The sequence below is a fragment of the Chelon labrosus genome (assembly GCF_963514085.1).
Source record: "Chelon labrosus genome assembly, chromosome: 13".
NCBI lineage: Eukaryota > Metazoa > Chordata > Actinopteri > Mugiliformes > Mugilidae > Chelon > Chelon labrosus.
Genome location: NC_140346.1, coordinates 5,318,709 through 5,346,459, shown reverse-complemented (window position 1 = coordinate 5,346,459; position 27,751 = coordinate 5,318,709). Strand labels below are relative to the sequence as shown.

Here is a 27,751-nt window from a genome sequence, read left to right as displayed (position 1 = left end):
TACCTGGTTCTTCTGTGTTTCCTCACCTTATCCCCCTTTTTCATTTCCACCCCCAACCCACAGCATCTATTGCGGCCACTTTGCTAAGTGTCTTGTCGAGGCCTCTTTGCTGCCATCCAGAATGTCTTCTGTCAGACTGCCAGCTGCGGACCGTGTTGACCGACTGACGTCAAGCTGTGGAAATAAAGTTGCGGTAAATGGGAGGAGCAAAGGAGGAACCTAAAATTACTGCATGACTGTTTCTGATTCTTTACGGGCTACTTTCCGGGAACAGGGCCACTTTTTGAGTGGGAGCAGCCACAAATCACACAAACACATCCGTAAAGGTTGGAGCACAGGCTCACGTGAGAGCTAATGTTAATAATTACAAAAGTCTACCAGACATTGGGCTTTACTTGATTTATTAGAACGGCAAGGTTAAAAGGGGACAACAGGCTAAAAAAAAAAAAAAAAAAAATACCAGACCAACAGTTGCTCAGAGCAGTCAGCTAGTATGTCTGAGAGTGGGTGCGTGTGTGTGCAGTGAGACTAAAGGCATATTGGCTTTCTGGATGTTTACACATGCCATGCAGACGTAATGCATTCCTTTCACATCCTCTCCTCCACTTCTGTCCCCATTAGGAGGAAGATTTGCTTTTACTGTGTGCAATTTCTCAGTGCTGGAAACTGGGCCATGGGAGACATCTAACTTCTTTTTCCATTCATCGCTGGGCTTTACTTTACCATGTAGTATATTTAAAAACTCTTCTCTGGATCCGCTAATAATTTTTGTTCCTGCTTCCACTTAAATCTGTCTTATTGATCAAAGCTGTAGTGTATTGGCTGTATTAGTATGTTTTGTTGTTTGTTTGTTTTTTAAATTCCAGAGACATTCCTCATTCAAGGTCGAGAAATGTTTATCTGTGGAATAACCACAAAAACCACAGTAGCCAACAGAAACCCGAAGTAACCCAAACAGCCGGTAGGGCGAGGTGGAGGGCTTGGCAAGGCTACGGGCTTGTTAGATGTGACGATGCCTTCAAGTGCTGTTGGAAAATAAAACTACCAACCACCAAATTAAAACCCAGCCCGTCCAACAGTGAAGGGAATGGCTCACACACGAAGCATGTTACTTATTAATCTGATTTCTGATGTGTCCAGAACATTACACTCTTTTATAGACACACTAACATATGTTTTTTTTCTTTGTGGGCACTATGAACAAACATAATGATTTCATGTTTCATCCTTAATTATACATGTAATGGTGAGAGATTTATCCGTTTTTTGCTATAATCTCATCAAGCGGCCATTAAATAATCTAAAAATGCACTTTAATTTCTCTATCTCTGAAGGTCCATAAAGCAAACATTATTTCCTATTGTTCACTAGTAGCCTGATTACTACTACTACAATCCCATAAAGCGACACATCTTGTGGTCATTGTTTGGCAGCATTACCTCCTTCCACCCGTTAAACCGGAAAAGATTCAGGGTCCACAAGCTCAAGGCCCTGTGATTAGTTTTCACCTTTCTGTTACTATTATGTCTGTGGTACTTCATTGTACGGCACATTGTGATATCTGTCCTTGAAGGACACGAGGCTGTAAACATATTCACAGAACTAGACCATGCATTCAAGCAGGTTACCTACCAAGTTGAATAAGAAGAGGAAGAAGTACTGTATGTGATGTTTATTTAGGTTTTGCCTGTTTTCTTACTTGTTATTCACAAATTAGATATCAGTCATGCTTTTTGCAAGTACTGGATGCTGGATAAAACCCTCATATTTTTTCTAGCCTTTTGTGTTACAGCTCTTTTCTTTTTGTGTGAAGACGTTAACATAGCATGTTGAAACTTAAGCAGCCCTTTGTGACATGTCACGTCATTTTACATTAGTAACAAGTAACTAGAGCGCACTTCTCAGTTCCTTAGTGGCAATGAATGCATTCTAATATTACAGTCCAGTACTTAATAACCCTTCACCTACATCTGAAGCTGCTCACTTGTGATCAGATCACCCAGGACACATGTTGGTCTCAGGTCAGGATCTAGTAAATTTGGAGGCCAGGTCAACACCTTGTGCTGTTCTTCATGTTTTTTGAGTTGTTCCGAAAGTGTTTGTGTGTGTGTGTGTGTGTGTGTGTGTGTCAGGCTGCATCCTGTTGGTGATGGCTGCTATCATTAAGTAGTGTCACCGGTATGTGGCGGGGGTGACTGGTCTGGTCTAGGTGGGTAACATCCACACGAATGCCAGGTCCAAAAGTTTCCCAGCAGAACATCGTAGTGTCACAAGATGGTCAATGTTATTTACTTCTTCTGTCAGTGGTTTTAATGTTGTGGCTGATTGATGTAAATCACAGGCAACGAAAATCACGCTCACACTCCCAAACTGATTGTTTTTACGAGGCGCACTTGAACGCATCGTTGGATCGTAGCCTACTTTGAAGCCGGCGGGTTGGGCCAGACTCCCGTAATTTACACAGTCCTACCGAGCGACCGAGGGAGCGAGAGAAGCCCAGCGCCGGGCCGTGTATCCACAAACTGGGCGGTAAACAAGCGGAGAGTGCGAGAGGAGAAGTTTCCAGGTGCAGCCTCTTCTTCTTGTCGCCTTCCCTTCTTCAGCTCGCAAGAAACCAGTGTGTGGGATAGTGATTGGAGTTGACAAGCCCGCTCCACTACTGTATCTACCCCCTCCTCCTCCTTCTCCTCTTCCTCCTCCTCCTCGCTCCCGCTCCACACAACCAGGAAATCGTCGAGGTGTGCTTCTTTATCCCGCTTGTGGCTACCCCGTTTTCGGGTGTAGATGTGTTAATTTTTCCTCCAGTTTTTGGTCGTTTTTTTTTTTTATTATTCAAATATTTCAGTAGTGTGACTTTTAAAGCCGGGCTTCGCCTCTTGAAGTCAGCCGAAGTTGCCTACGAGCAGAGGAGCTCCACTCTGGCCGAACAATGAGGTGGGTAAAGAGGCTCAAATCCCTTCGTCTTCATTGTGTTTTCAGGCTACATTTTGTGTTTCGGCTGGTAGTTTAACAAAGGCGGCGGTTAATTCCCGACCCGGTACGCCCTCTCCAGAGTCTGCCCAATTGTTTTAACACGCCAAATAGTATTTTTCATTCACAAAATAACTGTTTTTCGTGGTGTTTCGGCTACATACCGTGTAGCGTGGTTTTGTGAGCTTTGCCACTGAGTAACTTGGCACTCCGACCTGTTAAAGTGCGGGGGACTTAAAGATACATTCACGAGTTGGGGTAGTTGAACAGGTCAGATGACAACAACATACTTTTGTATCTGTTTCAAACACTCATTGTTGGCTCTCTCTCTTGCATGATTTCCTCTGTTGTGAATGAAACCACTAAATACAGTGCAATGAGCCGAACAACAGTGCATTCATGATTGAGGTCAGAGGTCGGGTTAATTTATAGGGCAGGAAAGGGGGGTTCAGTGTCTTGCTCAAGGGCACTTAAGCAGGGTGGTTTCATGCCTTTCGAAAAGGGGGCTGCACAATAATTACTTGGTCCCCCCCCCCCCCCCCAGTTCTCCAAATGCATGTGCTTTTTTATGTCGTGTCATGCATTCCACAGGCATTAAACCCGGTTGTGCTATTTTTCCTTCCTCTGGCACTACAGAGGTTCTGCACCAGCAACGAAAAAAATTGCAATGTGGAAAGGTCGTGTCCACGAATTCCATGTCTTGTCAGAGCCTGTGCGGTTGGCAGTTACATGCTTTGAAGCTTCCTGGCTGGGACTTCTCTGGCCTGAGTTGCCCCCCCACCACCACCATACACACTCTTTGAGATTTAGGCAGTACTTCTAACCAAAGAACATCTCTGGTCGTTTGAAAGCCCGGTGGTTATTCTGTTAAGTGTGAGAAGTCGTGGTTGTGCAGAGCTGATAACCTGAGTGACTAGTTCTTTATCTCAAACCTACTGCGCTGCCCTTTCTGTAACAATATACCTCTGCTCTGGCGCATGGGTTGGTCCGGGGTTTGTATTTGTTTCGCACATATTTGTACGTGGTAACTTTGATTGCAGCAGGAACTGGTGGCACTTGAGCTGCCTGAAGTCCCGTCACACCAGTGCATTAATACATACCCCTCTAATGAGGCTGTTAGATTAATGCAGAGATTAACATATATTACATAACAGGCAGTTTAAAATGAACTTCAGCTAACAAACAAATACAAACTATAGAATCTGTAGAAGAAATGTATCTTTATCTTGATAAGCTTGAAAGCATTGTCTGATAATTACTGTTAGGTACACAGCACCATGACAACACACTGTCCAGCCACCATTGTGCATAATAAAACAATTACTCATTGTATAATAAGTGAAGTTAACTGTTTTATTGTTGTATAGCTCAGCTAGACTTTAAAAATACTCCTTGACCATAAACCGTGGCACCAACTAGGCTGCACAAAACAACACGCACGCAGTGTAAATGTAGATAGCGTCTCCGAGGGAGGTAGCAACTGGCTTAATGATTGTAGTTCCTACTCTAAATGGATATCGCTTTGTCTGGCCTTCCATTGAAGCCCAAACAGTTCACGTCACCTTGTATAATAGGTAAAGGCTGGTATGCCGCTCCATCCATGTTCATTGTCATTTGTCGCTGTGGAATGTAAATGTTGACACAGAAGTGCATTCACTTGGTCAAAAGTTTAACAATTGGCCCAGTTGAGAAACTGTTGAGTAAAGCATCCCAACTTAGGGCTGGCATTTTAGATTTATACATTGTTACCTCTCCGAGGTCCTTCACACTTGTTGACTTTTCAGAGTTTCAATGAACAGATTTACAGCTTTGACTTGTTTTTTCTTTCCGCGTTCTTGTCTCAATGAACAATAACACTGGCTGTGTTTAGATAATTGCGTCAGCTTTTCAGACCATCTTATCCTTGGGTTCGGTGCCACAGGAAGTGGATCCATCTGTATCATGATTCACTGTTATTGTCAGTGACTACCATCTCCCATTGTGACTCACCGGCTGGGTCTCTGGTTGAAAGAGATGTCCTATCTGAATCTGGCAGTATGTCTGCCTCAGGGGCAAGGATGAGCACGTGGGACCCGATCATACATACAGACGGGTGTAATGCATCTGATTAACACACTGTCTGCAGTCTAACTAGCTTCCTGAGATCAGTTTAGAAGCTCAACATGCGAGAAAGTGATGCCAAACAGGGCTCCTCCTCTGTTCTTCGTATACTCCGTCATGAGCTTGTTATTGATCAGTCTTAAAAGCAGGCAACTGGCCTCCCCCTCAGTCTCCTTTGTGTCTCGACACTAACATTTTTCTTCTCTGGTAGTGACTAGAAAGGAATGCAGCTCTAACAGTGAACTTTGCAGTTTTGCTGTCATCTTCCTCTGTTAAAATGTTCGTCTTGAGTCCATGTCCCAACAGGCCAGTAGCTGTTATTTAAGGAATTTAGCAATATTATTGCATTTGTCCATGTAAGGAAGACAAAACTCATTGGGATTGCAACAGCAGCGCGTTCCTGCCACGGTGTTGTGTAATGTTCATGTGTGGGTCTGGTGTGTTGGGATGCTGATTTTTCATGTCTCTACTTGTCGTCCTAATTCCCTTGCACAGTCAGATTTTTCTTTTGAAGTCTGATATCAGTGGGGAAGGACTCTCTGCAATCTGTGCCACTCTCAAAAATGTGTCTTACAGTTCAAAATATTAAAGAAATACTTTTATGTTGTGCGCATTTGTGTTCACTCAGATAACTTGAGCTTGAGCGCTGATGTTTTTCTGTTAGAGCTATGCGAACCTGCATTGTCATCAGATTTTTGATTTACAATTGCTTTACCACACTGAAAACATTATTACTTATTTTTAATTGTGAACATAAGCAGCCTTCTAAGATCCATTTTTCAGCCACAGACCTCCTAGTGTCCACATTTATCCTGCGCCCCAGAAGCAGTAACAATTTGAGGTAATTGGGGTGTGCTTGTGGGAATTCTTATCTATAAAAGATTACGAATAATGACTTTATTTCATGCACCATAAAGAGTTGCATGTTGATGTGCACTTCAAAAGACTCCTCAGTAGGTCGCCGTGCAGTTGGTATGACAGTGTGTCTAAATGATCTCAAAGCCTGCGTTGCGCCATCATTCTGCACCCTCCATTATTAAAATGGCCCTGCCTGGTGAGTTTGCCTCCCACAACACCCGATCACTGCTACCCCCCTCCCCTGAAACAATTTACCCCTCTTGGTCCTCCCACCTCTCGCACTCATAAATAGGCCATTATGCCAGCCTTTGCCTCTTGGATTAGACGCTTTGCAACAGGAGTTGCTCAACATACAAAATCCTCTATTGTCTACTTTGTGGCAAATCCAGTTTCCTTGGTGGTGGCTGATGCTTTGCTTCTTTAATTGTGCCCCTGTTTGGTTGTGTTCCCCCTGAACTATGTTTTTCTTCTGTCACCACAACGTTACCCTAACTTAGTTAGTGATTTCTTTCCCATATTAATTAGTTTTTTTTAGTGAGCTTAGTTTTTAGAAAGTGATGCTAAAAGGTTTGCTACAGAAAATCAGAACATGGTTGTTACTTGGTAAAGTAATATGCATACAGTCTTCTTAATAGAGAATTAGAGAGAGTTTAAAGGGGTGGCTATAATGGTCTAACTCAATTGTTTCAGGTCTTACTCATAAGTCATCTAGGCACTACTGGTGAAGCTGTTGCTGTTTAAGATTGAAAACAGGAAGCAATTGTTTCTTCTGTGACTGACCATTGTGCAAATAAACATTAACCTGGCCCAAAGCAAAGGCTACTACCTCTGTTAAACCCCGTTTAGCATTTTCTAGCCTTTTGGATTTCATTATGGGGCATGTTTCAACTGTTACACAAATAAATAATACATCTGCACAAATGGATAATCCTACAACCAATCACAGCTATTTTATTGCAAACAAAGTCGGCGCCAAGGCGCTTGGATGACATGCATCATCACATGAATCCTGCCCCAAACGATTTTATGTGCTTTGCCGGGACATAATCACTTCCCAGCGGAGTGACCGCAGACCAACTTGGCCACAAAAAGTTTGTGGGTGGGGGAAGTCGGGCCGGCTTCCAGGTTTTTCAGGTAACAGTTATCTTAACTTCAAGATTTACCGAAGATGGCACCTCCCAGACATAGACAGGATTTGTATGCTGATGCCCATGCATGTGAAACTGCTGGGAGAATCAAACAAAGGAACGTCTGTACTTGGTCAATTGATCATATTTTGCGGGTTGTCCGTTTTCTAAGAATCTCTTGCAGATGAAGAAAACTAGTTGCTGGTATCTTGGCTATTTATAAACGGCAGGTTTGATGTCCCGTCTTGTAGAGACGTGGTGATTCTGATGATCATTCTCTCAGACCAGTAAGTTCATATGTCAACCTTTAGAGTTCACTGGGAACCTGTGAAACCAAAAAATATATACATATAATGCAGTAGTAGTGAGGCTTTTGGAGAACTTAAATAGTTCTTCATATCATTTAGGCTGATTCAGTTTCTTATGTCTCTTCATGAAGTTCCAGTCTGACTTTAGGTCAGCGTTGCAGAACTCTTTGTTCTCTTTTCTATTCAATATAGTTCTTCATGTCTATGGCTAGATGTTTTGAGCTTTCATGCCTCCTGCTAAGTTTTAAAACTTTGCACGGTGCGTATATAATATATAAATAAATCTCAGATGTGGCAGACAGACAGGATAATAATTTGTCTGTGGGCATTTGAGTGTGCTTTCATACCATTTCATTCTGATTAAGGGAGCAGTTGATACAATACTGTTACATTGTTAAATTTAATCTCGGTGTGGTTCGTGTTCACAGGGCAAACGAGACAAATTTCTGACACGCCCTTGACACTGCTCTCTTGCAAACAGTTTTTTGATTGGCCATACTTTTGCAGAAAAACTTTCAAATTGAAATTCGAGCGCATGCAGAGAGTGTGAGCACTATTATGCGGTTTCTGCAGGTCTGTCTGTGTCATCAAAATGAACAACATGTTCAAGCAACAAGGGTATGTGTAGAAAATGACATTTATGTGCATCGACGAGAAGGCCCACTGCTGCTCCTTCGAAGGTGTGTGCTGCCAGATAACACTGTTCGGTGCACACTCTTCCAAAGAAGCCTCAAGTAAAGTTCATGGTTATGTAATTATATGGTAGTCATTTCGTTCACACTGCAAATGAACTGTGCCCTCTGACCGGGCCCAGCTCAGTTAATTTGTTCCAGAAGGGAGTGCGATTGCCGTGTTCACACCAGCCCAAACGAACCAACCCGAGGTTTCAGAAAAATAACCTAGACGTGAGAACACCCTAAATTTCGGCATTTTAGTTTGTTTGTGGTCTCTTTTGTCAAAGGTCTAGGAATCACTGGTGGGAAATTGAGCAGGACAAACAGTGGCCGGACAAAGTTACAGACACATCTACACACCCTGTGGTCTTCTCTGCAGTAGCCAAACGGAGTGACATCATTCCAGCTGATGGCGAGCCTGGGTCTAACACTGTAGTGAAACCAAAGCTTGTTGTGGGCAGAAACTCTGCTGTGATGTTGTGTATGGTCAGCACTGCTAATGGGCATAAAGATACAGCGGGTTCATCAGGAGTTCATTGCCTAATGGAGCATAATGGACGGCAGTTAGTATAAAAACAGCTTTATGCCGTCAGTCATTTGAGACATTCCAATCGTTCAGGTCCCTGGATCTTAACGTCACTTATCAGAGATGATGGTGATTTCGGACAGAGGCTGCATTAGACAGAACAGTCTTGGCGGTAACCCAGTACTCGGCAGCTTCTTACATTATCATGAGGCACCACTTGTACATTGTGTAGTAAGGACGGATAACATTACCCATGGCGAGTTTAAGCATCGATACGGACTTATTTTTAAAGGTTTAAACTTAAACAGATAAGCTTATCTTAAATATGTCATTATCTGTTTGTTTCTTCTGTCAAGTAGTGAACCATTTTCTGCATGGCTGACATTTTTTGTGCATGAACAGTGATGCGCATTATATTGCTTACTGAAACGGACGTGTTTTTTGTCGTCTTTGCTGTCCTGGGTGCGACATGAGGCTGACACCATTTCCATTTCTGTCCAGTTTTGTGATTTGAGAGGTAGTCTGCTCTTCGTGTATGGCAGAATTGAAGATCAGGCTCTAGGTTTGGAGGTCAGACAATAGTAAATAGACTCTCATTTTGCCATCTGTTAAAGTAGTTAAAGCCCAGTGTTCAGTTATGGGTGAATATTAGTCTTGTTGTATTTGGCTTGGAGTCAGTAGTAAGAGTAATTATCTCTGTGTAAAGTAGTCTGGGTGCGAAAGTCATCGACTGTTTTTAAGCAAATAATGTGTCTGATGTTTATTGGCACAAGAATACAAAGAGGAACTTAATAAATTCTTTATGTGCTACTTATGTTTACCCAGCGCAGAGCAGAATGGGTGTGAGTCGGCAAAAAAATAAAAAGGCAAGTCCAAAGTAGACTAATGTTGGGTCAAAGTCTACGCACTCCTTCCACGGGTTTAATCAGAAGCAGGAAGTTTGAATTAGGTGTTGCCTCATTCCCGTTCTCAACTTTGGTCCTGAAGTTGTGAAAAAGAAACATCTCCTCTTCAAAGCAAAGGAAAGGGGCGTACAAGTCAGGACATTTAAGAAGACTATTATTCTCCTCCAGAGAAGAAGCCCTGCCTCCTCCTTAGCCTGAGTCGAGGAGGATATGCTCCAACCTGTAAAAGGAATTGAGTTCTCAGTGAGGAGGACAGAGGTGAGATGGTTCCAAATAAGGGCATCGAGCGTACCAGTTATTTCCCTATGTGTAGAAACACACACACACACACACACCATCTACTGCCTCAGAAGCAGGAAGGAATTCATCTCCGCTCTTGAAGTGGTCAGACAACAAAATTAACTTTTTTTTTTTTTTTTGTGGCTTAATGTCTGTTCAGTTTTTCCACAATGCTCAATGGACGATGAGTCAGCGCTCAAAGAATGCTGAGGGGTTTTCTTGGTAGAGGAGCTTCAGCTGAAGGTGTCTGACAAACCTATGGCGAAGGGGAGTTCAAGAATAGCTGAGACGGCCTGGATGCCTGTTTCTGTTTGGCTGATTCATGGGGATGGAAAGCAGTAGCCTGCAGCAAGTGTGGGTCTGTTTGTGTGTGTTTAGCAGCATGCTAGGACCTGTGGGGAAGAAACAGCTGAAAGGAAAAGGACAGAGAAAGACAGCAGAGCTAGCAAAGATCCACGTTTTTCTCCCCCAAGTTGTAAAAAATTAAATAAAACCTCTAATTTATACCGAATTGGAAAAGATCATAGAGGGAAATGTGTGTAGTAAAGGAGATGCTGATTTAAATTAATTGCAATAACAAAAGCAGCTGACACAAGTTTTTTTTCTGCTTTACTGCTTTTTTTTTTTTTAAATGTTCAGCAAAAATCCTTCCTGTTTCTGAATAAGAACACAAGAATAATCCTCAAAATGATTTGCATTTGTGCGATAATTACCCTTGTTAATGTTCCTCATCCATGTATTTTGTGGTTGAAAAGAAGCTGCATCAATGGGAAGCTCACTCAGTCTGGACACCGAGCTACCTATTAACGTTTATGGGCCGGTGGTATCTCACAGTACAACAGGAACTGTACTTTGCCGTTTGAAAGCTTATCTTGGATAGTCAACTGAACTGTGGTCTCAGTATGTATGTATGTATGTAGTTTGGAGAGGTCTGTTTCAGAGTCATGTGGGCCCAGCTGAACATCACTGGCTGTATGTAGCCTTAGGGTGACATGAGGACAGTATGCTGTCAGATGACCAGGCCCAGCGCCAAAAGGCTATTGTTGTGGCTCCCCTCTTTCCTAGTCAGCATGAGAGGTCAAGCACTTCACCACCGTCATGACCTCAGTTCAGCGAGTTTAATATGGACAGTGTTTAACCCAGTTTACTGTAATGATTGGTATCTTCCCAGTTTTCATTCTGAATATTTTCTTCAGATTTGTAAGCCTGTTACATAAATATGGTGCCGAAAACATCCTTATTTAAGAGATTTTGCAACTGAAAAATTACTAAATGGCAGATTATATTCTCTTACCACACAAAAGCCTGGATTTTAGATTATTGTGTACAGAGTTGCATTGACGTACTGACTCATCCTGGGTATTCCCATATGGCCCATTCACCTTTAACGCTTCCTTTTCTCACTTCTGGAACATGACTCTCTCTGTTCCTTTCTTGCATCAACCATTCAGGTGTTGCGATGGAAAGGGAAAGTTTCAGTCCATGCTTATGAATGAGTGCTTGTTATATATTGCTCATATATCGGCCTTACCGCATTCTAATCTTATGAGCTCGAGGTTATTAGCCTGGAAGCCAGCCCAGTTCCCTTCCCCTAAAATGTCTACGGTAAAAAGACACTTTTACTTTACAAACAATTTGATTAAGGCATTTGTAGCAAAGCAACGTCACGCAATTTGTTGCTCTGATTGGTTGTAGGACTATCAAATGGGGTGCAGAAGTATTTTTTCTCCCTATAATGAAATCCAAATAACCTACGCCAAGCTAACAAACCACAGCATCCAAAATGAAAACACAGCTGAATCAGTAACTCTGTTATTTTATGCAAAACTGGATATCATAACCTTCATGAAGCCAAGATTTAATGCAAGCTGGTGCATTTTAGATTTTAGTGGGCCATAACACACACACACATATATATATATATATATATATATATATATATATATATATATATATATATATATATATATATATATATATATATATATATATATATATATATATATATACTTGTAATCAGTAAGGTAAATCGCATAAAAAACATTCTACCGCTTTGACACTTCTTTCAGAGTGTCAATACTTATCAGATGTGGACACCATTTGTGAAACGTGGTGTCTATTTTTGTCAAGTAGTTTGGTTACGTGCAGACATTATTAGGTGACTTATTTTCAGTCCCTGTCTGGTTTCAGTGTGCAGGCAAAGAAGAATATAGGTAATGAATCACTATTTACTCATTTCAGGTTCAGCGCTGCCGCCTAAAGTTGACTAATTTTAATGTGACACCTGTTTGTCAATGTATGTTTCATATCTCGCCGCGAGTTGTGTGCGAATCACTTGTCACAGCTGTGGAAAGATGATTTTGTTGAAGTATTTGAGTTCTCTGCGTTTTTTTTTTTTTTTTTTTTGCCACAAAAATAGACACTTACTCCTGAAGGCAAGAATATCTCGAAAATCCTGTACAGCATTAAAAAATGATAGTTGGCTGTAGCTGCGAGGGGGAGCGGGCTTTTCATGCAGTGGTATTAGGAGCTCCTGTTCAAGGAAAAACCTGATGAATTAGGACGGACAGTGATCCTGGGATGGATTCAGAGACGAATTGTATTACTCTACTTAGTGTCTAGACATTGCTATGTAACTGCAGTATGTCGTATCCAGATTTGAGGACTTGTGTCTGTATTTCATCTATGTCATTATTATGCTACACAAGATAAATTATGTTCTTCAGCTTTGGCTTGGTCTACTTATCCCCTCACTGTATATACTGCGGTATTATGTAAGATATAGCTCAGCAATCATGCCACCAAAAGCCATCTCTGTACAGATTTTATACTTGATTTGGAGAAAAGAAAGAATGACAGAGGAGTCTGGTGGGAGGGTCAGGTAAGAGGAGGGGTTGGAGACAGAGCCACTGGGCCTGACTGTACTTGCCAGCACGTTTGGAGAAAAGCTCTGAGAGCACAGCCTTATACAGACATTTCCAAGTGAGCATGTGCCCCAGCCTTGCGCTGTGATTTCCTGTTAACCCCTCACTGACCAGTAGGACCAAACCACAGTGTGATGAGGAACTCACTCTGCCTGTAATAAGTGAAGACAGATTAGCTTTGCGCTGTGCTAAATGAGCCATCTTCACATCTTCCCGGCGAGCATTTCCTTTGCTGAAGTCATATTGAACATGCTTTGCTTGAGGTTTTAAAGAGGTCGATTGCTGAAATCTCTCCCAGAGAATCAGCCAGCGACCTATCTGCGCTTAAGAGAAAACCTCTTAAGTCAACTGGTCACTTGGCTGGCTTGACTGTGCAGCCAGCTTCAGCCTCACTTGTGGACTGGTGGTCTTTGTCGGAGGGAGGACAGGAATAGATTGTTTATGGTCGCGCCTGTCGTTGATTTATACCAGCGCTCAAACACAGTCCAGTCAAACCCAGCCACGAGCCCCTGCAGCCTGTTAATACCCAGGGGACTGGGTGAACACTAACACATGTGTTGGCAGGTTGACAGGTGGAAGGGTGTATGCGGGTCCATGTGTATGTGTGTGTGTGCCACACAAGCTTTTAGAGTCTCAGTGTCCGTAGTTCTATCAATAATGCAGCTGCTCACTCTCAGTCTCACTCCAGAGCCCTTGCTTTCTCTGCCATTAAATATGCATCTGTTTCCCAGTCCAGTCTCTGTCCCCTCCCAGTTCCCATAAGCCCCCTCTGCCCTCAATAGAATGCTCAATGCACATGAGATCGGAGAACACTGCAGTACTGATTTTGTACTGGATCTGTTCAGCCGTAGGTGGTTTTAACCTGCTTGAAGTGACTGATGGGCAGGCCTGTGCATACTGAAGGATTTAAGGTGACGGTGAAGGCTTGGACTGTATACTTCCTTTATATTCTGTAAAAGAATAATACACAGATCAGGCACAACATCAAAACCATTGACAGAAGAAGTAAATACCATTGACCATCTTGTGACAATTCAATGTTCTGCTGGGAAAGTTTTGGACCTGGCATTCATGTGGATGTTACTTAGACATGTAGCACCCACCTAGACCAGACCAGGCACCCCCACCCCATAGGAATGACACTCCTTGATGGCAGCAGCCATCCCTAGTAGGATACAGCCTGACACAGACACACATATAAAGTGGTTTAGGAACAACTCAGAAAACATGAAAAACATCACAAGAATGTAACAAACCATATGCAAATGTTAAAATGGAGAGTTTATGAAAAAGAAAAATTATTCTTATTATTGTTGCAATAGTTTTTTTTTTTCTAAATAGTAAATATGAGTAAAGTGCATGAGATATTTAAGCTTTGCTGCAAGGTGACAAATTACCAGCGAGCAAAGACAAGAGAAAGTGACTATGAAAAACTGGACCAACATTCTCTATGGGCATATTATTATTATAAGACATGTGCCAAATAACACAATCACAGGAAGGTGTTCTTGAAGTTTACATAATGCACTCTTCTGTGTTGGTAAACCCAAAATCTGCTGTGTTGCGAAGTTCTGAACCACTCTGTTACACAGACAGATTCAGTTTAAATCACTGTTCCTAGAAATAATCCTGTTTATAGGGGTATTTGTAGGCATGAACGTTTGAGTATATCTTCATTGGAGAAAAGCCAGCATCCCAAATATGCCAATTCTTTGCTCACTATGCTCTCATCTCTTTCATTTATCTGTGATGGCTCAATGTCATTTCAGGTTAATAGGAACTGACTTTAAACATGATGAACTTGTAGGAGAAATGTTGTATCATTGCGTTTGTGTCCATGCATCGATTGTTCGGGTCAGAGCTGTCCTTATTAGGCAGTGTGGGCAGCAGGAAGTGGGTTGTGGCTTTGCTGCTGTGTCACAGGAAGCAGCAGATTGTATCACGGGTGGGACAGATGGAGGGAGAAGTGGAAGAGATGGATTAGGAGACTATAGGGAGAGCATGGGGGTCGAGTAAGGAGAGGAGGGGGAGGAATGGTAAAAAATTGGAGTTGACAGTCGGCCACCTTTGTTCCCTGTGTTTGTCCGCCTGTGTCTAATTCCTGGACTCACTATTGGCTTTGTACTTGTTTTGATTCTTGTTTGGTTCTCGTATTGTCTTTTGTTGCAACTGCGACCTCCTGCACATATGCATTAATCTTAACTTTTTTAGAATATTAAACTGATGAGTGCAATAATAAATCATCAACAAGAGCATTTTTAAATGCTTCAAATAAAAAATGTAATATATACAACATAGATGTTAGATGATACATCCATATGTATTTGTATGAAGCATAATATTTTTGTGCAGGGCTTTTTTACAGGCAGCTTTTTTTTTTGTGGTATTCTTCTCTACAAGGAGAAATTTGTTAATCTTTTCTCACTATCTGAACTGACGACGTATGTGCGAACTCTGCAGCCTCATTGCTGCCAAAAACCGTAGCCGGAATACCTGAATGATGTGTAGCTCTGTGTGTTCTGCCTGCACGGAACTATAAATAAATGTTTTGTCAGTGATCTCAGAGCACATGTTGAACATGTTTTCTTACAAAGCATGTGGAGGTGGAGGTTGATGTAGAGCAGGTGGAAGATTCCAGCGCCTCATCTGTTTGGCGGCGCTCGGCACAGCTTCCTGTCTTTGTCAGCCGCCATTGTTGTCTCACCTCCCTTCTCGTTTGGGATGAAACTAATCTCTCTTTCTCCGAACAGAAATCTACTATTTTTTAGTTTGTTTTTTCACATGCGCTCCATGTTCTTCTGTATTCTACCCCTCAGTTACTCCAACTCTACTCTTTACACACATGCTTTAGTTTCACAATTATTATCTGGTACCTGCGGCAGGAGGTTACTTCATGTATCCAGTCACCACGTTAGGTGTACTTAACTGTGGCATCTTGCCAGACAGCATCTGAAGTTCAGACAAATTATACCTTGTTACGAGTCAAGTGTAGTTTATGATTAGCACACATTCAGACGAGCTGTACTGTTCCATCGGTAGTTAGTCAAACTGACTGTTGCCCTGTCTGGAAGGCCTGGCTCTCATCTCTTAAGAGGTTTTGTTTATAACTGAGTGTTTTTCATTCATTTGTTCTTCCGGTGTCTCCAGTTCCCCCTCTCCTCCCCTTGTGCTTGTTTCTTCCTTTCCAGCTGCAATCCACATTGCATCCTAAACAAAAGAACCTTGTCCAGTTTAAATTTTAAGCAGTTTGTTTGCATTATACTAATTAGCCTGGAATCTTATTTAGATAGCGTGTAAACTGATAGCAGTATAGTTGTTTCTAAATTTGGTATGGTTAATAGTAAAAGGTTTGATTTACCAAAAGCTAATGTTGACCTGGAGCATCCTTCAGATAGTATTTATGTTGTAACTAGCATGGTAACTATATCTAAAATAGTGTGGTCTGCACAACTACTTTGCATTTTCAACAATTCTGTTGCAGCATTGTATATGCAACTAACACAATTCACAAACGCTAGCGGGGACATTTCAGTATGTGAATTTTTCAAATACGTGTTCTTATCTATATAACTGACAAGTGGAACTCTGATTCTGTATTAAGATCCAGCCTGTCTTTGAGCTCATAGCTAAGTCTGAGGCGTTTCCTCATTCCATTTGAAACTCTCTGTGGCATTGTTTGCGCTTAACTCAGAAGTTGCAGTTGGCCTGCCACCACCATCCTGCATGTTGTGTTATTGTGCGGTATCACCCGTATCTCCAGCATCTACCCTTCGTACGATACCTACAGTACAATGAAAAAACAAGTTTTCTGAGTTTTGGTATTGTATTTGCTCCTTTCCCCCATTATCCTTACATACAGATATGAAGATGTGTTATCAATTACACAGTGGAATTTAATGGCTGTCATCAGAATAATAAATGATATATGTTAGTTGTAGCTCATTGTTCACAACACTGAGTCATACCTTATTCAGCTGAGGTTACAGTCAATTACCACACGACATTGTGGTTTTAATTGTTGTGGCTACACATTTAATTTATAGTTTATACGAAGTACATGCTTTACACAAAAGCTTTCTTCTCATTTTCAGGGTTACATGTGTTGTGCAGGCATGGATGAGCATTTAATTAATAAGAATTCTAACTTGCAACTTGATTTCTAGCACAAAAGTTTTACATTCCTATTGATGTCCTCACACTCTCAAGATCCTCACTAGGCTGTAAATTAATTTTTTTTGTCTTCTGTCTTCCAGTGAGTCGAGTATTTGCCAGGCTCGGGCCACTGTGATGATCTATGATGATGGCAATAAGAAGTGGCTTCCCGCAGGCGCTGGACCCCAAGCCTTCAGCAGAGTCCAGATCTATCACAACCCCACCAACAATGCCTTCAGGATAGTGGGACGCAAGATGCAGACAGACCAACAGGTACATCTGCCAGCTTTGGATATATGTTTGGAGTGTGCATGTGTGTTCGATGTTCCCCTGGAAGTTTAAGTCGTGTGAAGTTCAGCTGCGTTGTGGCCCTGTGGGCATCTGTGTTGCCTAAGGATGTCATAGTAAGCAGGCGTAAGATGGTCTGGACATCCATACATGTTAATACTGTCTGATAGCACGTAGTAAAGCTGGAGGTTGTAATTTTATGGAGAATATTTCCCGACATATGTGATAGCTTGCATTATTGCTTTTGCAGTTACCTTCAACTGATACATTTATTCCAGCATGTGCTATGAATCAGTAAGACACTTAGCGCAAGAAAAACTGACTGTGGTGTCACAATAAACTGGTAACCTACTGAACTATTACACCAGTATTGTTTCACAATTTCATCTGAGGTAAGAACTGCTTTATTTCACTTAATTTAAACTTAAACTCTGATGTTCGGAGAGGAAAACGTAGTTGCATAAGGTGCATATTAGTGTAGTGTCCCTCCCATGCTCAAACTATTCTTAATCTGATAGTACAAGGAAGGAAGGAAGCCTGTCAACAAAATTTCGTTGCTAAACCCACGTTTTCATACTGCTCAGACCATGTTACTGTGTCTCAAATGTAATGTTTTATTTCTCTTTAGTCTAAGAAATTATTAAAACATTGATTAATGTTCGATTTGATCAGTAGACCAAGACACAGGTTTTTTGACCTTTGAATTAGCCATAGACTAAAGGCTGTGTCGCATCAAGCTGTTGGTCAGCGGTTTGATGGGCAGTCGATAAGCGCTCGTGACTTGGAGGCGCACAGTATGTCCTAGTTGGCAGTTAGCTGAAGTTTTTGACAGGCGACATGAGGCGTCAGTCTTTGATATTGGTTTGGTGTGTCCTGCTTTTACACATACAGTATACGACAGGCTGGATATTGTTCTTTTAAATATTCAGTCAATTTAAATATCAATTGTTTGCCAACTTAAAGCTTGTGTTATATGTAGTGAAGTGGAAAAGTGTCACTAAACCTGAAAGCTGTACGAATGCTAGACAAGGAGAACAAAGAGGTTTACTTATCATCAGACTATGACTCACCAACAGATAAAGGTGAGCAGATATAAAGCAGGGTGAACTGAGTTTGGGTGGGTCTATTCTCGACTACACCCCTCTCCTTGCCTCAGCGTCTGTCTCCTTCTTTAAACATTCAGCACTCTAAAGTGTTCCCCAGAGACGGGTCTTAAAGTGGATGATGTTTCCTGTGAGATAGCCAACCCGTTCAACCATTTCCTGTGACAGTTTAGGAAGAAGCTTGATACCCAGCAAGGACTCTATATTTGTGTCTGATGGAGACATGCAGCTTGGTTTAGGTTGGCGGTGGATGGGAGCAGCAGGGTGTATTTTCTCTCTACTTCCTTGTTTTCACCTTTCCTACATGTTCTATTTCTGTCTGCATTTACATCAACTTTTTGTTTCTTTTTTAAGTGGATTTATGCTTCCTGGTGTGATTGAATGAACAGCACTGCAAGGCTGTCCAGGAATTCAAGCATTTTAAACTTGCTCTTAGAAAGACTTTCACTTCTGGTCACATTCTCAGTACTGTATACTTTGGCTTTGCACACAATTGAAGAGGGTTTTGGAAAGTACCACCATGTGCAGTGGCAGCTGAACTTGCTACCCTCTCTTTTCAGCATGTGTTGCCCCCTGCGATAGTCACCCTGACGGGGTCTCCTCTCCTCCCCTGAGCTCTGTGGAATCCAGAAGCTGTTAAACAAATAGTGAAAAGGCACGTCAGCACATTCAAGCAACGCTCAAACCCAGAACGTTTTTTTTTCTTTTTTTTCCCTGGTTTATAGGCTTCACGCCACCTGCTGGGTGGAATAAAAACCAGGATGACCCATAAAACGTTAAAGCAGGCACCATCATTTGTGGCATGATCTGGCATGTGGGTTTGTGTATTTAAGATTTAGGTTGCAGTTTGTGGTTCTCTTATTAGTTTTTCCAGTTTCATAGTGAAGGATACGGCTACCAGAAGCTTCCCTTTGTTTCTTCTCCTTTTACGTCTGATCATCGGATTTAATATTTTAAAATGTGATATTGAGAACTGTCACCACATGTTATACTAATAAAACAGCACGTGATGGTGTAGTTTTTACACCAGCTCTATCAAAGAGATTTTTGTTGATCAATCCTCCCTCTCTCTCTCCTCCAGGTGGTTATAAACTGTCCAATCGTAAGAGGTCTCAAGTATAACCAGGCCACACCCAATTTTCACCAGTGGCGAGATGCACGACAGGTTTGGGGACTCAACTTTGGAAGCAAGGAGGATGCTACTCTATTTGCCAACGGCATGGCTCATGCTCTAGACGTCCTCAACTCCATTGCAGATGCAGGTAAGTGAGTTCTTTCTAGACTCTTGTTACAGCGTCTGTAGCTAGGTCTTTTTGGTGTATCCCTTGATAGAACCTTTCTCCATGCAGATTTTATCTTAACTTATGGATTCAACTAATATTCACTAATTTTCGTATGTTTTGTCACAGCCAGGAAAGACCAAGTAAAAACACTGACATGCTACCTTGCAAATAGACTCAAATGTGGAACTTACACATTAGTTGCTTGGTATGTCAAAGTATTGTTACTATTCTCCCATTATGTGCCCTAGTTCGACCGATTACTGAATTTCCTTCACAACATTACAGAACACTGACGTACTTTGGTTGGATTGCCTGGAAAGTGCATCTAATTTAACAACATGATTCACCAAGACTTTCACGCAAGACAAACAAATTAGTGGTTTGAGAAAATAAGAAAACGGGAAAGGCCTTTCCTGTTGTGTCTGTGAAGAGTATAGTTGTCTGCACTGGATCATCCATATCTGTTGTATGTTTCTTTTATGAGTGTTTTTTTTCCGTTTATTGCCACCCGTATTTCAGTTAAGTCTGATCCTTTGCTTAACTTGTGCTTCTAAACCCTAAAAAAACAACAGAAAAAATACTGTGCTGTTGAGGCTTGATTAGTGGGCACCACCCTTTTCAGTTCGTCTGTGATATTGTCTACCCGGTCCGTAGACTTTGTACACTCAGCAGCATGGGTAGAAAAGGTGTGTACATCCATAAAAGCACAGTTGGATACAGTTCACAGAGGGATTATTCAAGAGGAATGAACCCACTAAGAACTACGTCACTCTCTATAAAAGCATTTTAAAACTAATCATTGTTTAGTACCCATGGGTTTTCTGAATACACATCTGGCAATGAAGGGAATTGTCTACAAATGCCATATCCAATCTTAAAGGGATATACACTTACATGTTGCATCTAGTCTCATCGTATTGAACCCTTTCACAGCACAATCTAATTCCCCACAATTTATATTTTTTCATTAAGTATCTTTTCCTGGCTTGTGTTTTCATAGGTTATGCTACACTCCCACGCCCAGTGTCAAATGGACCTTCTCCAGAAGAGCTTGAACAACAGCGGAGGTACTGTCAGGCTTCCTTTTAATTTACTTTGCAAGACAGCTAGATTCTCGTGAAGTTTGCAAGATCATGATATCACACGACAGTCCATCTTGCAGTGCTTCAAGATATCTGCTTGCTAGTGATCCACAGTCGGGTGCAAATTTTCCTTACAAAGTGACAAGAATTACATACCAACAACCTGATTACTACTACACTGATAGCGTTCAAAGCTCCTTGGACTTCAGCTTGTTGTGTATCCTCTTTGGCACTCTCCTACAATGCGATAAGGTTTGTGGAGCTAATTGGCATAGGGTAACCCTGACAGATAGTGATGGACAAATGCTTGTCAAATACTTTTTTGAAAGGATAATTTCTTTGGAAACGTTTTATATTCATGTCAGATTTAATTATAATATCCCTTCAGTCACATGACATATCTGGGCCTGATTCAGTTTCCATCTGCTAACCCTGATTACCGGCCCAGATTTCTTCTAGGTTTAGTGTAAGAGATAAGCAATTTCAGTGTTTGTTAAATAAATAGTCTGACCACTTTAGTGGGTGCACTGTACTGTGTGACGTTTATGTTCTTAACAGAAGCTGGGTTTAGTTGCATAACAATCAATAGCATGTCAAGCTGTCTTGGCTTTGCAGTAGTCCAGTTGGCACAGTTTTGCACACACGCATATGTGGAGGATTTGATGGCATTAGCCTGACACTGCTAAACCCTCGGCCAGCCTCTGTAGGTTAAAGGTTAAAGCGGCAGCAAAGTGGACGACTCTTGACATCAACCCCACCTTCTCGCCATCCATCTATCTGTTCCTTCAGCCAGACCCATTGTGGTGACTCCATGCACGCCGGCATAGACGACGCATTAACCTTTTAATCTCATTTAGACTAAAAGGCGATATACTGCGCAGTCGGGGAGCATTTGTGATTGGCTCTAGGGACCGTCTGTCAAGCTGACCCATTCGCTGCTGGAACGCTGTGGCTTAGAGAGCTTTTAAAACCTTTGAATACCAGCATAGGTGCAGGTGTTTGTTGATGTTCTTTCTATTAATGCTTTTAGATGTGATTCATAATATTCACTAGTATCAAATGGCTGCTAGATAAAGGCTAAATGAAAGACACAAATGTGATCTCCCCCCACCCTTTACTGGGCACACTGCCTAAGCTTTAAATCACAGCTGACTGTGTGTGTGACTGTGCATGTGTGGGGACCTGTGCATGAGTGTATGTGTAAATAGTATGTGTGTTACTCTGTATACAGCTGTTGTAGATGGCAGATGTGTAGGGGGAGAGGGGAGGAAGAAGCGAAATGAAGCAGCTAGAATTAAGCCGCCTCGTCCAGCTGTGGACTTTCCAGTGGTGGGCTAATCAGAAGTGGTGAAATCCAGCACTCATTCTTTATACAAAACTAAGTATATGGAATAGAAATCCTGACAGTCGCTCTTTGTACAAATGCCAAATACTGTAATTAGACAGAGTAGTCCCATAACAATGGAATGCGCATAAATAATCCAATAATCTAAAGGGCTGGTGTCATTCATCATGTTTGGTATTCTACTCACTTTATGCTTAGCCCGTTTATAGGGGTTCATATTTTAAATGATGTGTTGTCTTAATCCACTGATTTATTTTGAGCCTGTTTACGAATGACCGTAACAGATGTGTTTGTTTGTACACAGGTTGGAGCAGCAGAGGCTGGAACAGGAGCGACAAGAACAAGAGCGGCAGGAAAGAGAGAGGCAGGAGAGAGAAAGACAAACTGCTGCAGGTCAGGAAACACCTGGGCTGGTCAAGATAACTATGTACTGTTCAGTCTTCATAGCTTCCTCATATGTCATTATCTTTGCTATGAAAGCATACCAACAACTTTATTCCAAATGGTGTGAAATGTAAGTCAGACTTTAGTGTGAAGAGAAGGACGAGGAAAGCTCTGACACTGCAACGTTTGGTCCCTTAGAAATTTGACACAGGCTGTCTATGAGCCCAGAAGCTCTACATTGACCATGTGTGGACACAATCTAAAATGTCTATTTAGTATTTTTTTCCTTGATTGTCAGCTGCCATCATCTCAATGCCAATTCATAGTTTCTGTGGCTACAGACTTTGCGTAATGGTGAATTGTAAAGCTGTGAATACGGATGACTCTCCTCATACAAACTCTTCTCAACGAAGCTAATGCTAATGCCCTGCCACACTCATTGATGTGCATCATGATTATTATCTTTGAATGATTTTCCTTCTCTGTCTGTAGTCCATATTCCTCCAGCTCCACCTATGCCCCCTGGAGGCCCCGCTCCTCCACCTGCTCCTCCTCCACCCCCTGGCCCTCCCCCAGCTGCCGGCATCCCTCCCCCAGCTGCTGGCATCCCTCCCCCTCCGGGACCACCTCCCTCAGGTCCTCCACTTGCCCCGCCCCTTCCCGCTGCAGGAGGAGGTGGAGGAGGAGGAGGAGGAGGAGGGGATGGCCTTGGTGGTGGGGGAGGATTAGGTGGGGGCTTGGCAGCCGCCCTAGCAGGGGCTAAACTCCGCAAAGTATCCAAGGTGAGTAACAATCACATTTTAGAATTTGCGATTTTGTCTGGACTGTTACTTTGCAGCTGCTTTAGAAGGAAACATTCGCATTACGGACAATCACTACACTGTGTACATGATGTTCTGTATTGATCCAGTGCAGTTGTTCAGACTAGCAGACCTAAGATGATAACATCTATGTTTTTGTGATGTGCTGCCCTCAGCAGGAGGATGCAGCTCCAATAGGCAGAACTGACTCCAGCCGCAGCAGCAACTCCTCCATTGGAGGAGGAGGTGGAGGTGGTCTGATGGGTGAGATGAGTGCTATCTTGGCACGAAGGTGAGTGACACCACAGGCTTGCTGTCACATAAAATATCCATAATATTTATATTAAGTAGTTTTAAAGTAATCCACGCCCTGTTCCCCATTGTGAATAAGGATTTAGATTTAAATCTTTTTTTTTTTTTTTTTAACAAATAATTCTTCAGACATTCTCAGTCTAACCTGACTGATTCTTTTTACATCAGGAGAAAAGCTGCAGACACTGGAGAGAAGCCACCCCCGAAGACACAAGACAATGTAAGGCTTTGCTTTTTGATTATTTTTAAGTAAGGATAATATGTTTTGACAGATGACCAAACCACTGTAGATAATGGATAGCTTAAAAATAAGGAGCGGTTGAGGATGACTCACTATTAACAGAAGTCCCCACTCTTTTTCTGTACAGGATGATTCAGAGTCTCAAGGTCAAAGCGGTGAGAACTCAACAATTTTATCACTAACATACCACCCACGTTGGTTCTAATATTCCAACACATGCAATGGAAATGAACAACTCCTATTTCCCTCTCCCTCTCAGACACCCTGAGAAGACCTTGGGAGAAATCATCCATGGTCAGGTAATTTTGGATGCAGTTATTTCTGTGCTGCCGCCACCAGTAACATCTTGATGTCACATGTTTGAACTCACCATACAAGTAGTTCTCCATCAGTGTGTGTGTATTTTCGTGACCATATGTGCATCTGTGCTCACATGTGGACAAGTGTGCTTTTAAGTGTGTTCATTTTCACTCTAAGAGCAGAGTGTGTGTGTCTCACTAACAGGAATAACTCCATCCCCAAGAGCATGGACTCCCCTTCCTCATTGTCCCAAGGTTCCAGGTATACATTCTGTCCCATTCACTTGTGACCATAGCTCCACTTGCCTTTTTTTCCCCCTCTCAGGCTAGCACAGCATCAGCGCAACCTACGTGCTTGCTGGGGTAGCATATCTTACAGATGATAGCACCATCTAATGGATCAGAGAATGGCATGCACCCAAGGGACTTGTGCTATCGCTGAAAACTGAATAATAAGGTGGAATCGTGGCAGTGTGATTAATGCTTATTTTTACATCAGTTTTCTGGCCTGGGGCTACTGCTGTCCTCTTGTGGTAAACTATACCACTCTCTGACACTTTTTCCATAGCTGTGTTTAATGGTTGTCTATAAGCTGTAGTTGAGACGTCTATGAAGCTGCAGTGGTTTAAAGGTGGATCAATTCCAACTTATACACACCGTATATGTAGGAAAACTATATATTCAGAATCGACCAGTAAGTTTTAAAATAATTTAAAGTAATCAGTGGCTTTTATTTATTTTTATTTAATTGCTGGCATCCACAAAGTTGATGTATGATCCATTCACTGTTCCTTCATCCCTCTTAAACTACAGAGATAAGTCGACCCTGTCAATGCAGTTTCTTTTTAAAATTTTTATTTTTTTTTGTTAAACACGGATATAACATATATAGTTTGTCTGTTTCTTGTCTTTGTACAGAGCAAAGAGTGCGAGCAACAGTAATGATGCAGGTGGAACGGATGACTCCGATTTAGAGAAAATGAAACAGGTGAGTTTCTCATCAGTTAGTTATCAGTTCTTGACTGACAGGGCTGAACCTCAATGAGTGTGATTATACGTATTTAACCTTCTTGTTGGCTTCCTGGCGAACACAACTTTTATCTACTTTTGTTTTTTACACTGCTTTTTGTAATCCAGGGTCAGTAAATGGAATTTACATGAAATTATGATGACTTATTTTACTGTAGTTACACAACTTGTATAAAGATGGTAGGAAAGTAGAGACAGACGATTTCTCACTTGGACCACTTAAGATACCGCTGTGAGTGACGGCTCCTACAACAACAACAACAACACAACTCTGTTAGATTAATGCAGCAACATCACCATAAAACCTTGAGATATATTAATATGTCTGCATCAGGTTGACACCCTACACTGCAGCCTTAGCTACACCTCCCCAGAAATGTAACATTATGTTGTGGCTTCACAGACTATGATTGGTCTCAAATACTTTTCTATGTCCACGTCTCTTTGTGGCCAGACAAGCACAGCAAGTTCACTCTTCTCCTGCCTTCTACACACCATCTACTCAGATGTCTTGTCTCTTTTCTGCGTTGCATAACTTGGTAATAGTAACGGTTGTTTATCAGCTCCGGCTCCAACATGAGATTTTCAGCTCTTCGCGCAATTGTTTTTTATACAAAGTACTTGAACTGCCTATTTGCCCAATAATCCAAGTATAAGTGCTTACAATGCAGTATGCTCACTATAAACCTAGCTTTTAAGGGGCCACGTCCCACTGCTTAACTACAGATTATGGTGACTTGGGTGCCTAGAGACTTTTTTTTTTTAGATTTCTTTATTAAATCTCATGTAGACAAGAATCCCTTAATCCCTTTAATCATAGCAGGGAATATGGAACACTGCAGTCTCTTCTGTCACAATACAGTAAAAATAAAACCGTAATTCATCTATATCTTCTGTACAGTGAGGTTGATTGTAGGAAAGAAATCTGATTATACAGAGATTTACAGGAACTTGGTTACTGTAGGACATGTAGAAACATTCCCTGATTGCCCTAATAGGAGGAGATTCCCTACCACTGCTATCAGTATCTGACAATTTATTTGCCATTTTGTTTGCAGGAGATCTTAGAGGAGGTGCGGAAAGAACTACAAAAAGTCAAGGAGGAAATTATTGGAGGTGGGATTTCTTTGTTGTCTTTAAAATATCCAAAATGTTGTTTTGCTTCAGTATGCATTCTTATCATGTGATGCTTGTTTCCTTTCACAGCCTTTATTCAGGAGCTTCAGAAGAGAAGCACATAGTTCTGCTGAGTGTCAGGTGTATCAGAGGGATGTGATAGATGGAGGCGGTTGAGGCCCGTCGGGACCTCTCCTCTACTGCGCCCTCTCATGTAGCCCAGGGATTTCTCTTTTTCTCCTACACATTTTCTCTTTTCTCTTACACAGACACATGTGAGCATACTTGCTTATTTGTACAACATGCATATTCACTTCATGTAAATGGTAACCCAGGGAACCTCCTCACGTTGCCATCCGGCACTTCTGACGATCATTCAGCTATCGTTGCGGCGGTCATCCCATCTGTACCATCTCTCCCCCAGTTCATTCACCCCTCATGTCCTCTATGTGTTCGCTTCAACTTAAACCATTTCAGAGCACATAGCTACAGCCAATTTCTCTTCCAATTTGTCATCATAATTCCCCTCTCTGCAGAAATCCTGCTACTTGTGTTCTCTCCCTCCTGCTATCAGAGGCACCATTTACTGATAGAGCAGTCTTCAGTATTCAGGGACAATGTATTAGTCATACTTTTTACTGTAATGGCAAGATGCTGGCATGCTGGGATCCTTTTTCCTCTCCTTCTCAGTTGGTTAGTAGCTTATCGTCTATAATGGTAGTCCAGGCGGAAAAACAACAATAATTGAGGATGGATCAGGGAACCCATCTCCCTCACTACAGCAGCAGACCTCCGTCAAGCGGACTTCGAGCCCCCGGCAATGACTAAAGAACTAAAACAGCACAACACATGCCTTCACTGCTGCAACACAGAGATGTTAGAGGAAGAGGAGACAAGCAAAGGGAATTTGATGGACAACCAGAGTGCTGTGAAAGAGGAGTGTGTTGTAGTTTTATGAGGTGTGAGAAATTTATTCTCTTTGCATTGCACTTGTTCCAGAGGAAGTGTGTCGGTGTGCCACACTGCCTTGATATAGACTCTTCCCTCTCACTCAAAATGAGATATTATTTGTTGGCTGGTGCAGTGGTCCTACTGGACACTGTGCTTCGGCTAGTTGTCGTTTTCTTCCATTCTAGCTGTGTTTTTTTCTTTTTTTCTTTTCTAATTTTGAGACATGAATAATGGCCATGATGAGGTCAATTAATTTGGCCATGACCAACTGCCTTGAGAATAAATAAATATATAAATATATATATATATAAGGAATAAATATATATTTGTTTTGAGGGAAAATGTTATCAAAAATGAAATGGTGTTTCTATTTTAATTGATATGACTGGTGAATGGGGATTTCTTTTCTCTTTTTTTTTTCAATGATTGTTTTCTTAAAAAATGTTATTTTGGGTTTACTGTTTCTTTTTTCTGATAGTCTAGGCTTTTTACACTGAAATATAAAGAAAACAGCTTAGAGACACTGGATTAGAAATGCCTTTATAGTCGAATACAGCTGCTTCTTGAAATGCATTTCTTTGTCTCGAGTCATCTTTGGCATTCCGTTGTAAGATTTCTTTCAATTTTCAATTTAGGCTTCGAATTAGTGCAGAAACATACTTTAACTGAAATCTAAACTCATCTGTGCATAAAAA

The 27,751-nt window shown here is 41.7% G+C and overlaps 1 protein-coding gene across 2 annotated transcripts; it reads left to right on the top strand.

Annotated features, from left to right (window-relative positions):
- Positions 1 to 2,478: 2,478 nt before the first annotated feature.
- Positions 2,479 to 27,629, top strand: vaspb (vasodilator stimulated phosphoprotein b). Of its 2 annotated transcripts, XM_084558271.1 has the most exons (14): positions 2,479 to 2,934; positions 16,925 to 17,096; positions 19,296 to 19,476; positions 20,498 to 20,564; positions 22,229 to 22,317; positions 22,801 to 23,090; positions 23,285 to 23,400; positions 23,589 to 23,640; positions 23,789 to 23,816; positions 23,921 to 23,960; positions 24,166 to 24,222; positions 24,879 to 24,948; positions 26,048 to 26,105; positions 26,196 to 27,629. In XM_084558271.1, exons 1-14 carry the CDS (start codon positions 2,930 to 2,932, stop codon positions 26,228 to 26,230), a joined length of 1,260 nt encoding a protein of 419 aa, XP_084414397.1. In that variant the 5' UTR covers positions 2,479 to 2,929; the 3' UTR covers positions 26,231 to 27,629. The 2 variants fall into 2 exon arrangements, with proteins under 2 accessions (XP_084414397.1, XP_084414398.1); XM_084558272.1 differs by lacking the exon at positions 24,166 to 24,222.
- Positions 27,630 to 27,751: the final 122 nt, after the last annotated feature.